The sequence below is a fragment of the Emydura macquarii genome, unplaced genomic scaffold, assembly GCF_026122565.2.
Source record: "Emydura macquarii macquarii isolate MOO-44397 ecotype Brisbane River unplaced genomic scaffold, CSIRO-AGI_Emac_v2 contig_2422, whole genome shotgun sequence".
Taxonomy (NCBI): Eukaryota; Metazoa; Chordata; order Testudines; family Chelidae; genus Emydura; species Emydura macquarii.
This window is the reverse complement of record NW_027132559.1, coordinates 21640642-21653751: the sequence shown is the minus strand read 5'-3', so window position 1 is coordinate 21653751 and position 13110 is coordinate 21640642. Positions and strand designations below refer to the sequence as shown.

The 13110-nt window shown below is 41.0% G+C and overlaps 1 protein-coding gene across 1 annotated transcript; it reads right to left on the bottom strand.

The window, feature by feature from the left end:
• Positions 1–2219: 2219 nt before the first annotated feature.
• Positions 2220–7928, bottom strand: POLR1F (RNA polymerase I subunit F). The gene is made up of 4 exons (XM_067561672.1): positions 7664–7928; positions 7223–7364; positions 4403–4611; positions 2220–2706 (listed from the first exon to the last, which is right to left on the bottom strand). Exons 1-4 carry the CDS (start codon positions 7882–7884, stop codon positions 2319–2321), a joined length of 960 nt encoding a protein of 319 aa, XP_067417773.1. The 5' UTR covers positions 7885–7928; the 3' UTR covers positions 2220–2318.
• Positions 7929–13110: the final 5182 nt, after the last annotated feature.

Below are 13110 nucleotides of genomic sequence, written 5' to 3'. Positions count from 1 at the left end.
ACTAGTAGTCACTCCAGCAGGAAACACTTGGCGAGGTATCCTTTGTTGCTTTGATGAAGTTACTTTTAGTGAAAGTTCTAGCTTGTTGTGCACTATTTTTGATATACCTAAATAAACAGAGTGTTGATTTGCCAACACTTCCACATGAACCAGCTGTGACCAGGTGGAATACATGGTTCAATTGTGTAAACTACCATGTACATTATTACCAGTTTTGTGGAGCATAAATAAATGGATCATAAGGATACATTTGTTCTGTAGCCAGCCAGCGGTAGAAGACATGCACACTGACCTGAAACACATTGCAGAGAACTGCAGACACTTGGTCACAGAACTGGATGTTCTACAGTCCCAAAAATGCCAAATACACAAAGTGTACAACATTGTCCTGGATTTAATTTCATGGCTGCAGCATCTTGCATCATCATAATGTGTACAGATCTGCAGCTGCTCAAAGCACTGCTGATAAACTGAGACAGTAGAACCTAAAAAATAAACCAGCAACTGATTTTCTCCATGCTGTTTATGCACTGGATCCTAAACAAACAGGTGCTGCTTGTACAGATTATGAAACTGTGAAACCACAATTAAAGCTGTCTGCTGAATGCAACATGGAATGGCCAGTGCATTTAGGGATTGCCAAAGACACGTTTGGAGATGTTCTCATTTACTTCTGGATGGCTGTTGAAGATTTCCAGCCTGGCAAAACACACAGTGGTTCTCCTCCAACTGACAGTAAATTCAGCTGATGTGGAAAGAAGTTTAAGCAAATTTGAGGTTCTTTTTTGTGCTCAACAGCAATGTCTGAAAGATGAAAATGTGGCTGGAATGCTGCAACTCTATTTTAACAACCAGGACTGAGTGAGTAATGTTAATATAAAAGCAATTTGCACTTTATTTTTTTTGCATTTAAAAAAAATAAATTTTCTGAATTTAGTATATGTAAGAAATTCTTCTTGACAATTCTATTAATTTTATTATAATGATTGATGGCACTGGTAGGCTTTGAACTTGCTTAAGAATTGTAAATATATCAATAGAACATTGTGTTCAAATGATACATATATATAGGTATTGTGTCTAGGGAAACTAAAGTTCAGTGTTTGATTTTAATCATGGAAAAATGTGGATTTTTATGTTTTTAATTGGAGAATTTTGTTTTTTTTAAATCACAGAAAACTAGGATCCTTGGTGATGTTACAGTCTGATAAAACTGTCAGTCTCTCAGTGGAAGTCTGGTGAAATCTAATTACCGAAGAAATGGAACCACATAGGAACAAAATGGAGTTTCACAATAGTGCAGTTCTCCTAATCTCCCCCCTACTCCTCCTGAAATACCACAGGGACCAGTTCTCCAAATAGATATTTTCCCCCATTTAGAATAGCACACTGTAAATTCTGTTGCAAATGGTTCAGGTATACCCTGGCACGCTTGAATGCTCTGGAATTTGTTTTAAGATGCATCCCAAAACACGATATTCACTGAATTCATTAGAATCTAGAGACCATTAGAATCTACCTCCTTTTAAAAAAATTAGTTTTCTTTGCGGCATTAAAAATACTTCAAATTTAAGGACTAAAAGCCTGCATTTGAGTACCCCATTTAATTTCACTAACAAAAGAAACATGTTCTTATTAGGTCCTTACTGCCACTCAGGACACCTGGGTTCAACTCCCAGTTCTGCCAAACACTTCTTGTATCTCTTTGGGCAAGTCACTTAGGCTATGTCTACTGCCGGCAAAATTCGGCAGCAGTTGATGGGAGATGTGCAAGCTACGTAGAGTAGATTGCATATCTTCAGTCAACTTCCTAACTTATACCTACCGCAGTGTCCCCACTACAGTGTGCCGACAGGAAATGTCGTCCCATCGATGCAGCGTTACTCTTTTTGGCGGGGGTTGAATAGTGGCATCGACTTCCAGATTGATTTGATCAGTGGCAATGGAGACCCACTCATCGATCCTGCAGAATCGATTTAGCAGCGCCAACAGTGCTGCCATCAATGTAGACACAGGCTTAATCTCTGTACCTCAGTTCCTCATCTGTAAAATAGGGATAATGTACTGCCTCTTTTACCACCCTTTATCTCTGGATAGTAAGAGACATCTCTGAAAAATGTATATGAGTATATCTACATTGCCTTGCATAATGGGGCCTTGGATCTCGGCTGGGACTCCAAGTGCTACTGTAACACAAGTTAAAAGTTGAAATATACAAACTCTGAAAATATGATTTTATTGGAAGTTTATCAAGTACTTCTGAAAGGCTATGACAATCTTACATTCAAACAAGGCACTTTCAGACTTCAGTCTATTTGTCATTCCTTTCTCTTTTTGGGTTTGGGTTCTTGTGACAATTGAGATAATTCACTCTCTTCACCTGTATCACAATGTTCTCTTCTCTTTTTTTTAGCCTTTTTATGGTCACTTGGGTAACCTCTAGAGTCACTTCCATGAAATTCAGGTTCCTGCTTTTCTTCCTTATGTTTTTTCTTCTTCTTTCGCTTTTTATCATAAAATCCATTTATTGTATCGGCATTCTGCTCTTCTGCATCTTCCACCACATTATCTGCATTGTTTGCAACATCCTCTGTGCCATTTTCTAACTCACAATTTCTTCTCTCTCTTTTCTTGTGTTTTTTCTTTGGTGTTTCATCTCTACTCTTCGTATTTTCAGTTACTGTTTCAGGATATTTGGATTGCATACTGTAATTAAAGAAACATACAAAATAAGCAAGAATGTACAGAATGAGATCTCTACAAATATTTAATACTTCATGATGTTAAACTTTGCTGAAATGCAATAATTACATGGGGTACATAACAGAAAACTGGGAGTTATGCTAAAATCACAGCAATTCAAGTAGAAAAAAATACGGTATTTTAATAACAAACAAAGGAACTTATGACCTGTTAATGCATGTCCAATTTCCAATACATGGTTAATCTCTACTCTGTTAAAGAATTAGCATTAGTTCTGAAATTCCAATTCCTCCGATTAGTATTATCTGCCACTTTGGTCCACTTTGGTTTTTTTTCCTTTTTATGCAGCTTCCATTGTTTAAACATTGTTTAAAAATTAACCTAGACACTGAACAAGACATTTTATAATTGCATGCAGTTAGTGATATGCAGGTCAGGTTACTCACATTAAAAACTTTGATTTAAAAAAAAATTTTTGTATAAAAGTGGATTAATCCAAAATATTTAAGTCTCCAAGCACAAAAAAGGTATAATATAAATCATGAGATTCCCCAAGAATCTGAAATGAGGTCTGTGCCGCTCAACATATTCACAAGTAATCTGGAAAAGGGGTGAACAGTGAGATGGCAAAACTTGCAGAAGATACAAAAATACTCAAGATAGTTAAGTCCAAAGCTGACTGCAAAGGGATCTCACAAAACTGGGTGACTGCACAACAAAATGGCAGATGAAATTTCATGCTGATAAGTGCAAAGTAATACACACTGGAAAAAATAATCCCAACTATATACAAAAAATGATGGGGTCTACATGAGCTGTTATGACTCAAGAAAGCTGTTGGAGTCATCATGGATAGTTCTCTGAAAATATCTGCTCAGCGTGCTGCAGCAGTCCAAAAAGCTAACAAAAAGTTAGGAACCATTAGGAAACGGATAAATAAGACGAAAATATAATGCCACTATATAAATCCACAGTTTGCCCATACTTTGAATACTGCATGCAGGTTTTTGTTGCTTCATCTTAAAAAAATATATTAGAATTGGAAAAGACGCAGAGAAAGGTAACAAAAATGATTAGGGGTATGGAACAGTTTCCATATAAGGAAAGATTAAAGAGACTGGGACTGTTCTGCTTAGAAAAGCTGACTAAAAGGGGGATATGACAGAGGTTTATAAAATCATGAATGATATGGAGAAAGTGAATAGGAAAGTGTTATTTAACACAAGAACCAGGGGTCACCCAATTTAATTAATTGGCAGCAGGTTTAAAACATAAGGAAGTACTTCTTCAGACAATGCAAACAGTCATCCTGTGGAACTCGTTGCCAGGGATGTTGTGAAAGCCAAAAGTACAACTGGGTTAAAAAAGAATTAGATAAGGTCATCCTTCAATGACTATTAGTCCACTCAAAAGTACTGTTCTATTCATTCCCTCAGAAGCATCTGTCATTGGTCCCTGCCAGAAACAACAGTGGGATAGATGGACCATTGGTCTGATCCTGTAAGGCCATTTTATTAGCAGATTTTTAAATCTGACTTAAAATATAATTCTCATAGCTATATAGAAAGCATTTATAAATCTCATATGGGAAAAAAATCAGAGTTAAGGAAAGACACTGATTTTAAGTAATAAGTTTTTAAATAAATAAATACACTAAATTAACTCAGTTTGAAAAAAATCCTCTAGTATAGCACTGTACCTGTCTTTATTCAGTCTTCCCCGAATGAAGAATACTCCAGCTGCATCATAATCTAAATACAACACTTCAAATTCCAGTTTATCTCCTATTTTTAACCCAAGGTCTTGCCACTGTATAGCTGACATTTGATCAGGTTTAGGGATAGAAGCATTGAAACACCCATGTATCAGACAGCCAATATGACTAGGGGCCACTTTATTGATCACGCCCTGGAAGAAGAAAAGAAAAACATGAGACAACAACAACATTTAAGGGACACAACTTGTAAGAGACCTTCATTCCTGCACACACTGTAAATTTGTGTGTAGACTCCTATACAAAGGAAAGTTTACACATGCAAATTCACTTGATCAATTTGCACAGTAAATGGGTTTAGTACTTGTACAAATGGAAGCCACATTTTAAAAATTGTTGTAAAGTCTTTCAAATTTAAAAATCAGAATTAGAACCCTCAGCTGCAAAGGAAAGAGTGTTCAACTACTGATTTGGTCTTAGTGAGCACCTACATGACGGACTCTCCCCACTATTACAGGTCTGTCCAAGGGATCAGCTCTTTCTATTTTGAACTAGTCTTTGAAAAAAAATGTAAGCAACACATTAATCCACTATATGAATAAGCCACTTTCAAAGTCTCTACATGTTTTTTTGAGGTGTGTGATGTATGTGGAGAGGGAAGGATGGATAAGGAGAAAATGGTGTAAATACAGCTTGTGAACAGGATTCTAAATGTTCTATTTTCCTAAACAGCACTATTACTATTGATGTTCAGTTTCACATTCTAACATTTGTTTGCAGCTTCAGACCTACTAAGTCTCTAGATAGTCTCTCCACTGATATGTACAGTGGCCTGACAGCAGAATTTTTCCTAGGTTCTGTAAGATTATATGTTTATTTTACCATTAAGACTCACGAAGTAGACTTAATCAAAACTGCCAAAGTGGGGACAGAATGTTAATATATTAAACTGCTGTATCTAAAAAAAATGCAGTGTCTCAACATAAGTAAGCCAATATTCTGACCTACTTTTTGAATTCTGAAACTTGCAAGCATTCACACAGAGGTATGTCTGTATTAAAGCTCTTAGGTGATCCATATGCCTAATTTTTATTTTGAGATGCTCAAGAGCAAAATTCTTTGTTTTGTTCTTTTCTGCAAACAGAACAGAATCACAGTAGAGAGCACTTCATAACCACAAATGCTTGTACCTATGATAAATGGATAAAACTACTTATTACTTTAGGTATAAACCAGTACTGGTACTAGGTTATCAGTCCTCCTTTGGGAGCAAAAACACACCTCCAGTTGAGAGAGAAGGTGGGTGAAGAAATATCTTTTATTGGACCAACTTCTGTTGGCGAGAGAGAGACAAGCTTTTGCGCTAGAGGTTTTGCATCTGCTGGTCTGGCAGTGTCTGGTGTCACTTTGAGTTGGTGTGTCTACACTGCAGACTTATATCAATATAACTACTCAGGGATGTGGAAAATCCACACTTGAGTGCTTCTATTGACCTAACCCCCAGTGTAGACAGTGCTATGTTGATGGGAGAGCTTCTCCCACCGAATCTCCTACTGCCTCTCGCGGAGGTGGATTAATGACGACGATAGGAGCTCTCCCGTTGGCATAGGAGCATCTTCATGTAAGCACTACAGTGGTGCGGCTGCACTGATGTAGTGTTTTAAGTGTAAACCTGTCCAGAACTCCTCTTCGGGTTTGGAAGAAGTACTAACAGTGTCAAACTAAACACAAGATTGACCAGATAGTTTAGCATAAGTAGTTAGCATATATGCTAAGGGACCATTCAAGGTAAAGTGGCCCATTAACACCCCTGCAGTCATAGGACAAAAAAGGGGTTAGTGGGTTACAGACAGCTGTAATAAATCATAAATTCTGTGTCTTTATTAAACCCATGATTTTTAGTGTCTAGCAAAGTTATTAATTTAAGCTCCTAGGTTTGTCTGTTGAAAGTTTTGTGCAGGTTTCCTTTGATGGTGAGGTCAGATGTAGAGTGATTGCTTTGTGAAAAATGTTCACCCGCAGGTGACATGGTATTTTTGTCTTTTATCATTTTCCTGTGTAAGCTCATTTGAGAGCATAGTGACTAACTAGTTTCACTCACAGTTGTTATTGGGGCATTTAGTACACTGGCTGAGGTACACCACATGCTGTGACATGGACAAATAGGACCAAGGATCTTGAAAGGTGTGTTTTGTGGATATTGATCACTGTAGCAGTGGAGATATGTCTGCAGGTTTTGCATCTGCTGGTCTGGCTGTGTCTGGTGCCACTTTGAGTGTGTGTCTTAGTCTGTGGGGACCTTGCTTCTGATTATACGCATGGAGCAGTCAGGGAGCTGTCTGAAGGCCGGAAGAGGAGGGTTTAGGAAAAAAAAATTATGATGGGGTTCCCCCCAACACACCTTTCAATATCCATGGGTCTTACAGATACTTATCACCAAATACTTATGCTAAACTATCTGTTTTATTTTGCATTTAGCTGACTCTAAGCATCTTTCCCAGAACTGAAGAACCATGTAGCACAAAGGCTAGTCTCTCTCACCAGCAGAAGTTAGTCCAATTGAATATATTACCTCACTCACTTTGTCTCTCTAATATCCTAGGACTGGCACAACAACAGTTGTTGCACCTACAGTTGATAAGTTAGCAGGAAAAACAGATTCAAGAATGGAGATAAGGTAGTTAAGTACTGTTACAGTTATGGACAAATACTGATTTAAATTCAATTGTTCAATCTCCTTAATAGCTAAGATAAACTATACTGACTACAAAATATACATACAAACCAAAGTATTTTTTTACATACCACAAGTTTTTTTCCTTTCTTGGGAGTGAAAATGACAAAATCAGCCTCGATGTTAAAATGGATGAAACCTTGGTCATCATGAATATCACCTAATTCACCCACGACTCTGACGTTGTCATAAGCCACCGGCACACCGCTGAGGCTACACAGGGAGAGGAAAGACAGCCGGTTGAATATTTCTGGACAGCACGAAGCTTGCGCGGGGGAGGGGGAAGAGGAAGGGATTTTCCCCGCGGTTGGGTCTCTGCCCCGCTGGGGACTCTTGAGTCGCTGGCGAGGGAGGCCTCAGCCACACGGGGCCCTCGGCGGCAGGGCGAGAAGGCGTTTGGCGGCCCGGGGTTGCTCGAGGATCTCAGGCCTGGGGCGGAGGGTGGGGGAGGGGCTCGCTCCGTCTCCGAGCGCGGGGCCGGGGGGAGGGTTTGTACCCGCCGCGGCTCGCACCTCTCCGAGTAGCGCCGCAGTTCGGCGTCGAGCTGGTGGCTGATCCCCGTGCGCTTCTGGTTCAGGTAGCGCGGCGCCAGAGCGATGTGCCTCCGATGCGGCGCCAGCACCAGGCACGAGTAGCGGCTGCGCATCAGGCCGCAGGCGGCCGCGAAAGACGGGACCTCCGGGCAGGGCAGCGGCCCGGCCGTTGAACGCGGCTGTTCCACGGCAGTCGCCATGGTGCCTCGACAACCTGGAGCGTAGCGTGCGGCTGGAGGAGCGCCTCGCTGCGGCGCGGCATGATGACGTCAGACATCGGCCCTCTCATGGGGTTAGAGGCGGGGGAGGGGGAAGGAAGGAAGTGATGTTTCTCTCTCCGGAAGTGAGGATGGAGGAGGAGGGGGGTAGCCATGTTGTGTGGGTCTTCGGCGCTCCATGGCGTAGTCAGCCGGGGCCTGGGGGGGAGATGCCTGGTCCCACGGCAGGCCTCCCGCCCCGAGTAGTGAACGCTCCGTAGGTGCCTCGAGGGCGCGGGCGCCAGGCAGACAGTCTCGCGTGGGAAGTAGGAGAAGGCGCAGACCCTGCACCGCGCGCCCCGCCCCACAAGGCGACGCTGGGCGGTAGCCGGGGAGGGGGGAGTCTGAGGAGCGCGTGAGCCGGGGGCGGGGCGCGCACGCGCTGCGGAGATCCCCTCCTTCCCCGTCTCAAGACTGCCTGCCGCGCGGCCGCCACGGCCGTATCTCGCCACGGTAACGGGGCAGTGCCGGGCCTGGAGAGCAAAGGCTCGAGGCGCTGCCAGCCTGGCCCGCGCTGCCGGGCCTCGCCACCCTTTCCTGCCGCGGGGAAACGCTGCCTGGTGCTCGCACTAGTCGGGAGAGGGAGCGGCTTCCCCGCGGCCGGCCGGGGGAGAAGAGGGGGACTGACCCCTCCCCCTTCCTGCGCTGTCTCTTCCTGGGCTGCAGCAGCCCGCTGCTTCCTCCCCCTCAGTTCCAGCGGGATGCACTTAAACAGAGGAGAGAGTGAGATATTCAGCGTAGTACCACCGCAGAGCCGGCAGCGGGAGGACTCACTGCAAAGGGCAGGGCATCAGCTGAGGCCTGCCTGGGAGCACCTGTAGTTGGAGCTAGAGCAAGCTCAGGAAAAACCCAACACGCTCGGTTTATACCTAAAACATAGGTCACTGCCAGATGTTGGGAGTGGATGACAAGGGATAGACTTGGTTGCCCTGTGCTGTTCATTCCTTTCGAAGCACCTGGCATTGGCTACTGTCGGAAGACAAGATAGTGGGCTAGATGGGCCATTGGTCTGAGCCAGTAAGTTCTTAGCTTTGTAGCTCTGGGCTGTGAAAAGATTCACACCCTATCAGACAAATAGCTTGACTTAGTACTCATGTAGACACAGCTAGGTGGCGGGATAACTATCGCGAAAGTATTTTGTCAACCTAGCTACCGGGTACAGATTCACTACAGTGGTGGAAAAACCCCTTCTGTCACTGTGGGGTCTACAGCAGCAGCACTGCACATATGCCACTGTAGCACTTCTAGCGTAGATGGAATCACACTGTCAGTCTTTTTCGTATTTTCAAGCTTGTAAAGAAAAGGTAATGCAAGATAGCATGTCGCACCAGTGGGGTCCAGTCCACTGAAATGAAAGTTTGACTGAGGGACAGAGAGTGGGCTCAACTGTTCCTGTCCTGATGATACCATTGGAGAATGGAAATTCCCTTAATTACTTAAAATCAGAGGGTTCTTGAAGATAAAATTAAACCAAAGTTTAGTGATATTCTTTGCTTTCTAAGGCTGTTACCAAATGAGTGATATTGGCAGGCCTAAAGACAATGAAGTCTAATAGCCCTACTATACATTGCTTTTCTAACTCTATAGCCTTACCTGTCTTTCACTTTTATCTAACCTAAAAACAAAATACATTTTAATTTCAAGTATACAGATTTCCAAATTGGTAGCTACACCAACTATTTGTTGGCCTTACTAAGTATCCTTTTCCTTACAAACAAATAGAATTTATATATTCTCTTCAGCATTCCATGCACTAAGAAAAAATTATAGCAACAGAGGGCATTACTTTAATAAAAGTTATGGGAAGGAATAGGTTTAATACATAATGAAGAGCTAGAGAAAAATGTAGTAACTGAGGGTGGGATTCATAAAGGTACTTACATACCTAATTCCTGTTTATAGGCACAGTTGTGATCTACAGAGCTCCCACCTGGCTGTCTCATACCCATAGGTTTTTACAGTAAAAATTTGGTGCATCTGGGCACCTCTCTCTAAGTCCAAAAGCAATTTGCAAAATATTGGAAGATAGGCATTCAGCCATCTGACTCGTATACAAGGCCTGATCTGGCCTCTCTAAGCACACCTATTGGATTAAGACCAGCACATGCAAGTTCACACAAAACAGCTGGGGAGTGGAGTGCAAGGAGGACCTCCCTTATAACCTTTAACCCAGTAATCAGGGCATTTCACCCACTATGGAAGTCTCCCCTCCTGGTGAAAAGGGATTTGATTAGGGCTTTTCTACCTCTTATGTGAGTTCCCTCATGACTATAGAGTCATTCTAACTGTCTCTGGACCAATTAATATTTATTTATGCAGCTTAATTAAACAGCAGCAACTCCACTAGGAGAGACTGAGGGAAACCCACCTCACAATGTTCTATAGTCCAGTTGTTAGGTTACTTAACTGAGAAATAGCCAATCCTTGTTCAAATCCCTTCAGCTGGTAGCAAGGGGACTTGAACCACTGGTCTCCCATAGTATGTCACTACAGCATTTTGGAGCTTGCAGGACCAAGCTTCTTGGCCTGGCTCAACAGATTCAGGCTAGAAGAGCTCATGTTAGCATGCTAAAAATGGTGCTTTGAAGTTGTGCCTCAGGCAAGGCAGAGGGGTTGGCTATTTGCTACATTTCACATGTGGAAAACTAAAAGCAACTTGAATTTGGGATTCTATTGCCATAGGCTTAATTTAATTTGTACATAAAACAGGTAATTCTTTAACATTTTATTAAATTATTAGGAGGAGAGAGGAAAAAACAACACATCTAAAGCTTAGAAAAGAGACGGCTACACTGCTTGGCATTCAAATAAAGACCATCAGAGCAAGCTGGAAAGGCCTTCTCCAACCATAATCACAGAGCCTGGTGGCTAATTGGGGAGACGGAGGGGGAAGGGGATGGGGAAGAAATCCATTGGTTTTGTCCAGAATAAGAATAATAAGAGGCATACTGTAAACACAAGCTGGCACCTGCTTAAAGATGTGATTAAAAAAAATTAGTTAAACTGAGCATTCTTTTTCAGTTTAAACCTTTATATAAAACTTCAGTGGGTGAACGTAAGCTGATGGTAGGACAATTCTAGCTTTCAACGTGGCTTCACAGGTGAAATGGACAACATACTTGGGCATACTAAAGATGAATGAGTATGAAAGAACTTGACATAAAAATATGACTTTCAGTTGTTATATTGAATTAGCAGTGCTGACAGGAAAAATGTTTTTATCTGTAACATGAAATAGTTTAATCTGCAATTACACAAAACAAACAGAACTCCCTTGGGCCGTTTTTACAGAGTATCTTTAAGGCAGAACTGCACTTGAAATATACATGAAATTGCTCATATATAGCAAAAATCACAACTGAACATTGCCATAAATTATTATTTTTAAACTAATAAAATGCACTGTTACTTGGTCTGAAATTTGAGAGAAACTTGAAATGATTACTAATTATATAAAATAATACAGAGGAAAAATGGAATGAGTTGAAAAACGTTTTTCTAATAGAAACCTGATTTTAAAAAGATAGGTGTAAATTTCAAAAAGGAAAAACATTAAACATTTATGTACAATTAGGTTTCATTGTGATAAACCAAATATATCAAATGTAATTCAATAAAATATCACCAGATGGCATAACAGAGCCTTGATGTTAAGAAGCATAATCAGAATAGTAACTGAAAACAGCAGGGTAGGCTAAAAATCTGAACTAGACTATAACAGTCAGGTTACAGTCCTGTTTTCTCAGTGATTACCGTGCCAATCTTTAACAGCTAGGAAAAGATGGTTACAGAAAACTGGAAAAAAATAGGATAATACGGTAATTACCTTACATTTTTTTCAGTTAATAATTTTACATGATTTGTAGTGGTAATTATGATTGCTGGGATGGGCATTTCCTGGCATTTAATGCCTCGCTGGATTTTCCTCTGGCCTTCAGTTTTCCTAGAGGATTATTAAATGTCAGGAAATGGCTGATCTGGAGGTCATTATTGCCTAAAATTTGAATCACTTTTTTAGAAATAAAAATAATACAAAAATAAAATGTATCCAAATAGTTGTTCTTTATCTGTCTTTAAACCCATGTGCTCAAGAGAGCCTTCCTTAGATTGATTGCTAACTGAGCTACTGCTTTGCTTCCATGTTGGCTTTTAAAAACTTAAGGCATTAATTCTCAAAGTGTAGTCACGAAGCACTCATTGATGAGCAGAGAACTGGCTGGTCATATGATGGTAACTCTCCTCATTTCCAGATGCTAAATCACATTAAAAGAAACTAAAAACACATTCAATAATTTGAAAACATTTCCATGTAAATAAGTGCTGTAATTACCACAGAGATGTCAGTGAGAGGAAAAAGGGCCGTATGATTATAAATGAGAAGGGAAATGGCCTACAGAGTTGTAAATGGGATGGGAGATGATCCACAAGACACTATCTCTATTAGTTAGGGCCCACACTCTGAGAAATTTTGAGCAAACCTTCCCTCAGGCTTTTAAAGAAGTAAAAGTATAGAAAAAAGGTAAGAGTGAAGGATCAAATATAGCCCTCTCAGAAGAACCCTTTGCAATTAATTTTTATTAAAAAAATGTTTGCCATTTTTGAAAACCCATTTCCTGGCTCAGCGTGCTTATTGTCTGGAGATGACTGGTATGGCTCTAATTGAAAATAACAACACCCAATCCTTCTGAAGAAGCTCAGCCTGAACATGCAAAGTGCTGAACACCATTTAGGAGACACTGAGTACTTCCAACTAGGATTCACTCCTGGTACTTCCACGGAATGCTCATTACTTCACATGATCAGGCCCATTTTATCTCTTTTTAAAGAACTTGGAGAACAATCAGTGAGGTTGAGTTGATTGACACCCATTGTGGACCCAGTTCATTGACTATAATCTTGAATTTGTCAGTTATCGTTTGCTCCTCATATTTCTCTTTAGTTTATCTGTGCAATTAAACTAGCTAAAGAATTGAATCTGTGGATCACTGCAAAAATTGTCATTTGTGATTAATTGAAAAATTCTCACATTTAGAGCCTGAATCTAATATCCTTGCTTATACAAAACTCCTACTGAAGCCAGAAGTTTTACCTAAGCATAGAAAGAATTGGCCAGTATATTACTTTACTTTTTCCATTTCTCTTAGGCCTTGTCTACATTCGAAAGTGTTC

Excerpts from the sequence above, each read along its gene's own strand:
- POLR1F (XM_067561672.1), bottom strand. The coding sequence starts at position 7,884 with ATGGCGACTGCCGTGGAACAGCCGCGTTCAACGGCCGGGCCGCTGCCC. Across the intron at positions 4,612-7,222 it reads AGAAAGGAAAAAAACTTGTG|GGCGTGATCAATAAAGTGGC; the intron begins GTATGTAAAAAA and ends TTCTTCTTCCAG. Across the intron at positions 2,707-4,402 it reads GGAAGACTGAATAAAGACAG|TATGCAATCCAAATATCCTG; the intron begins GTACAGTGCTAT and ends CTTTAATTACAG.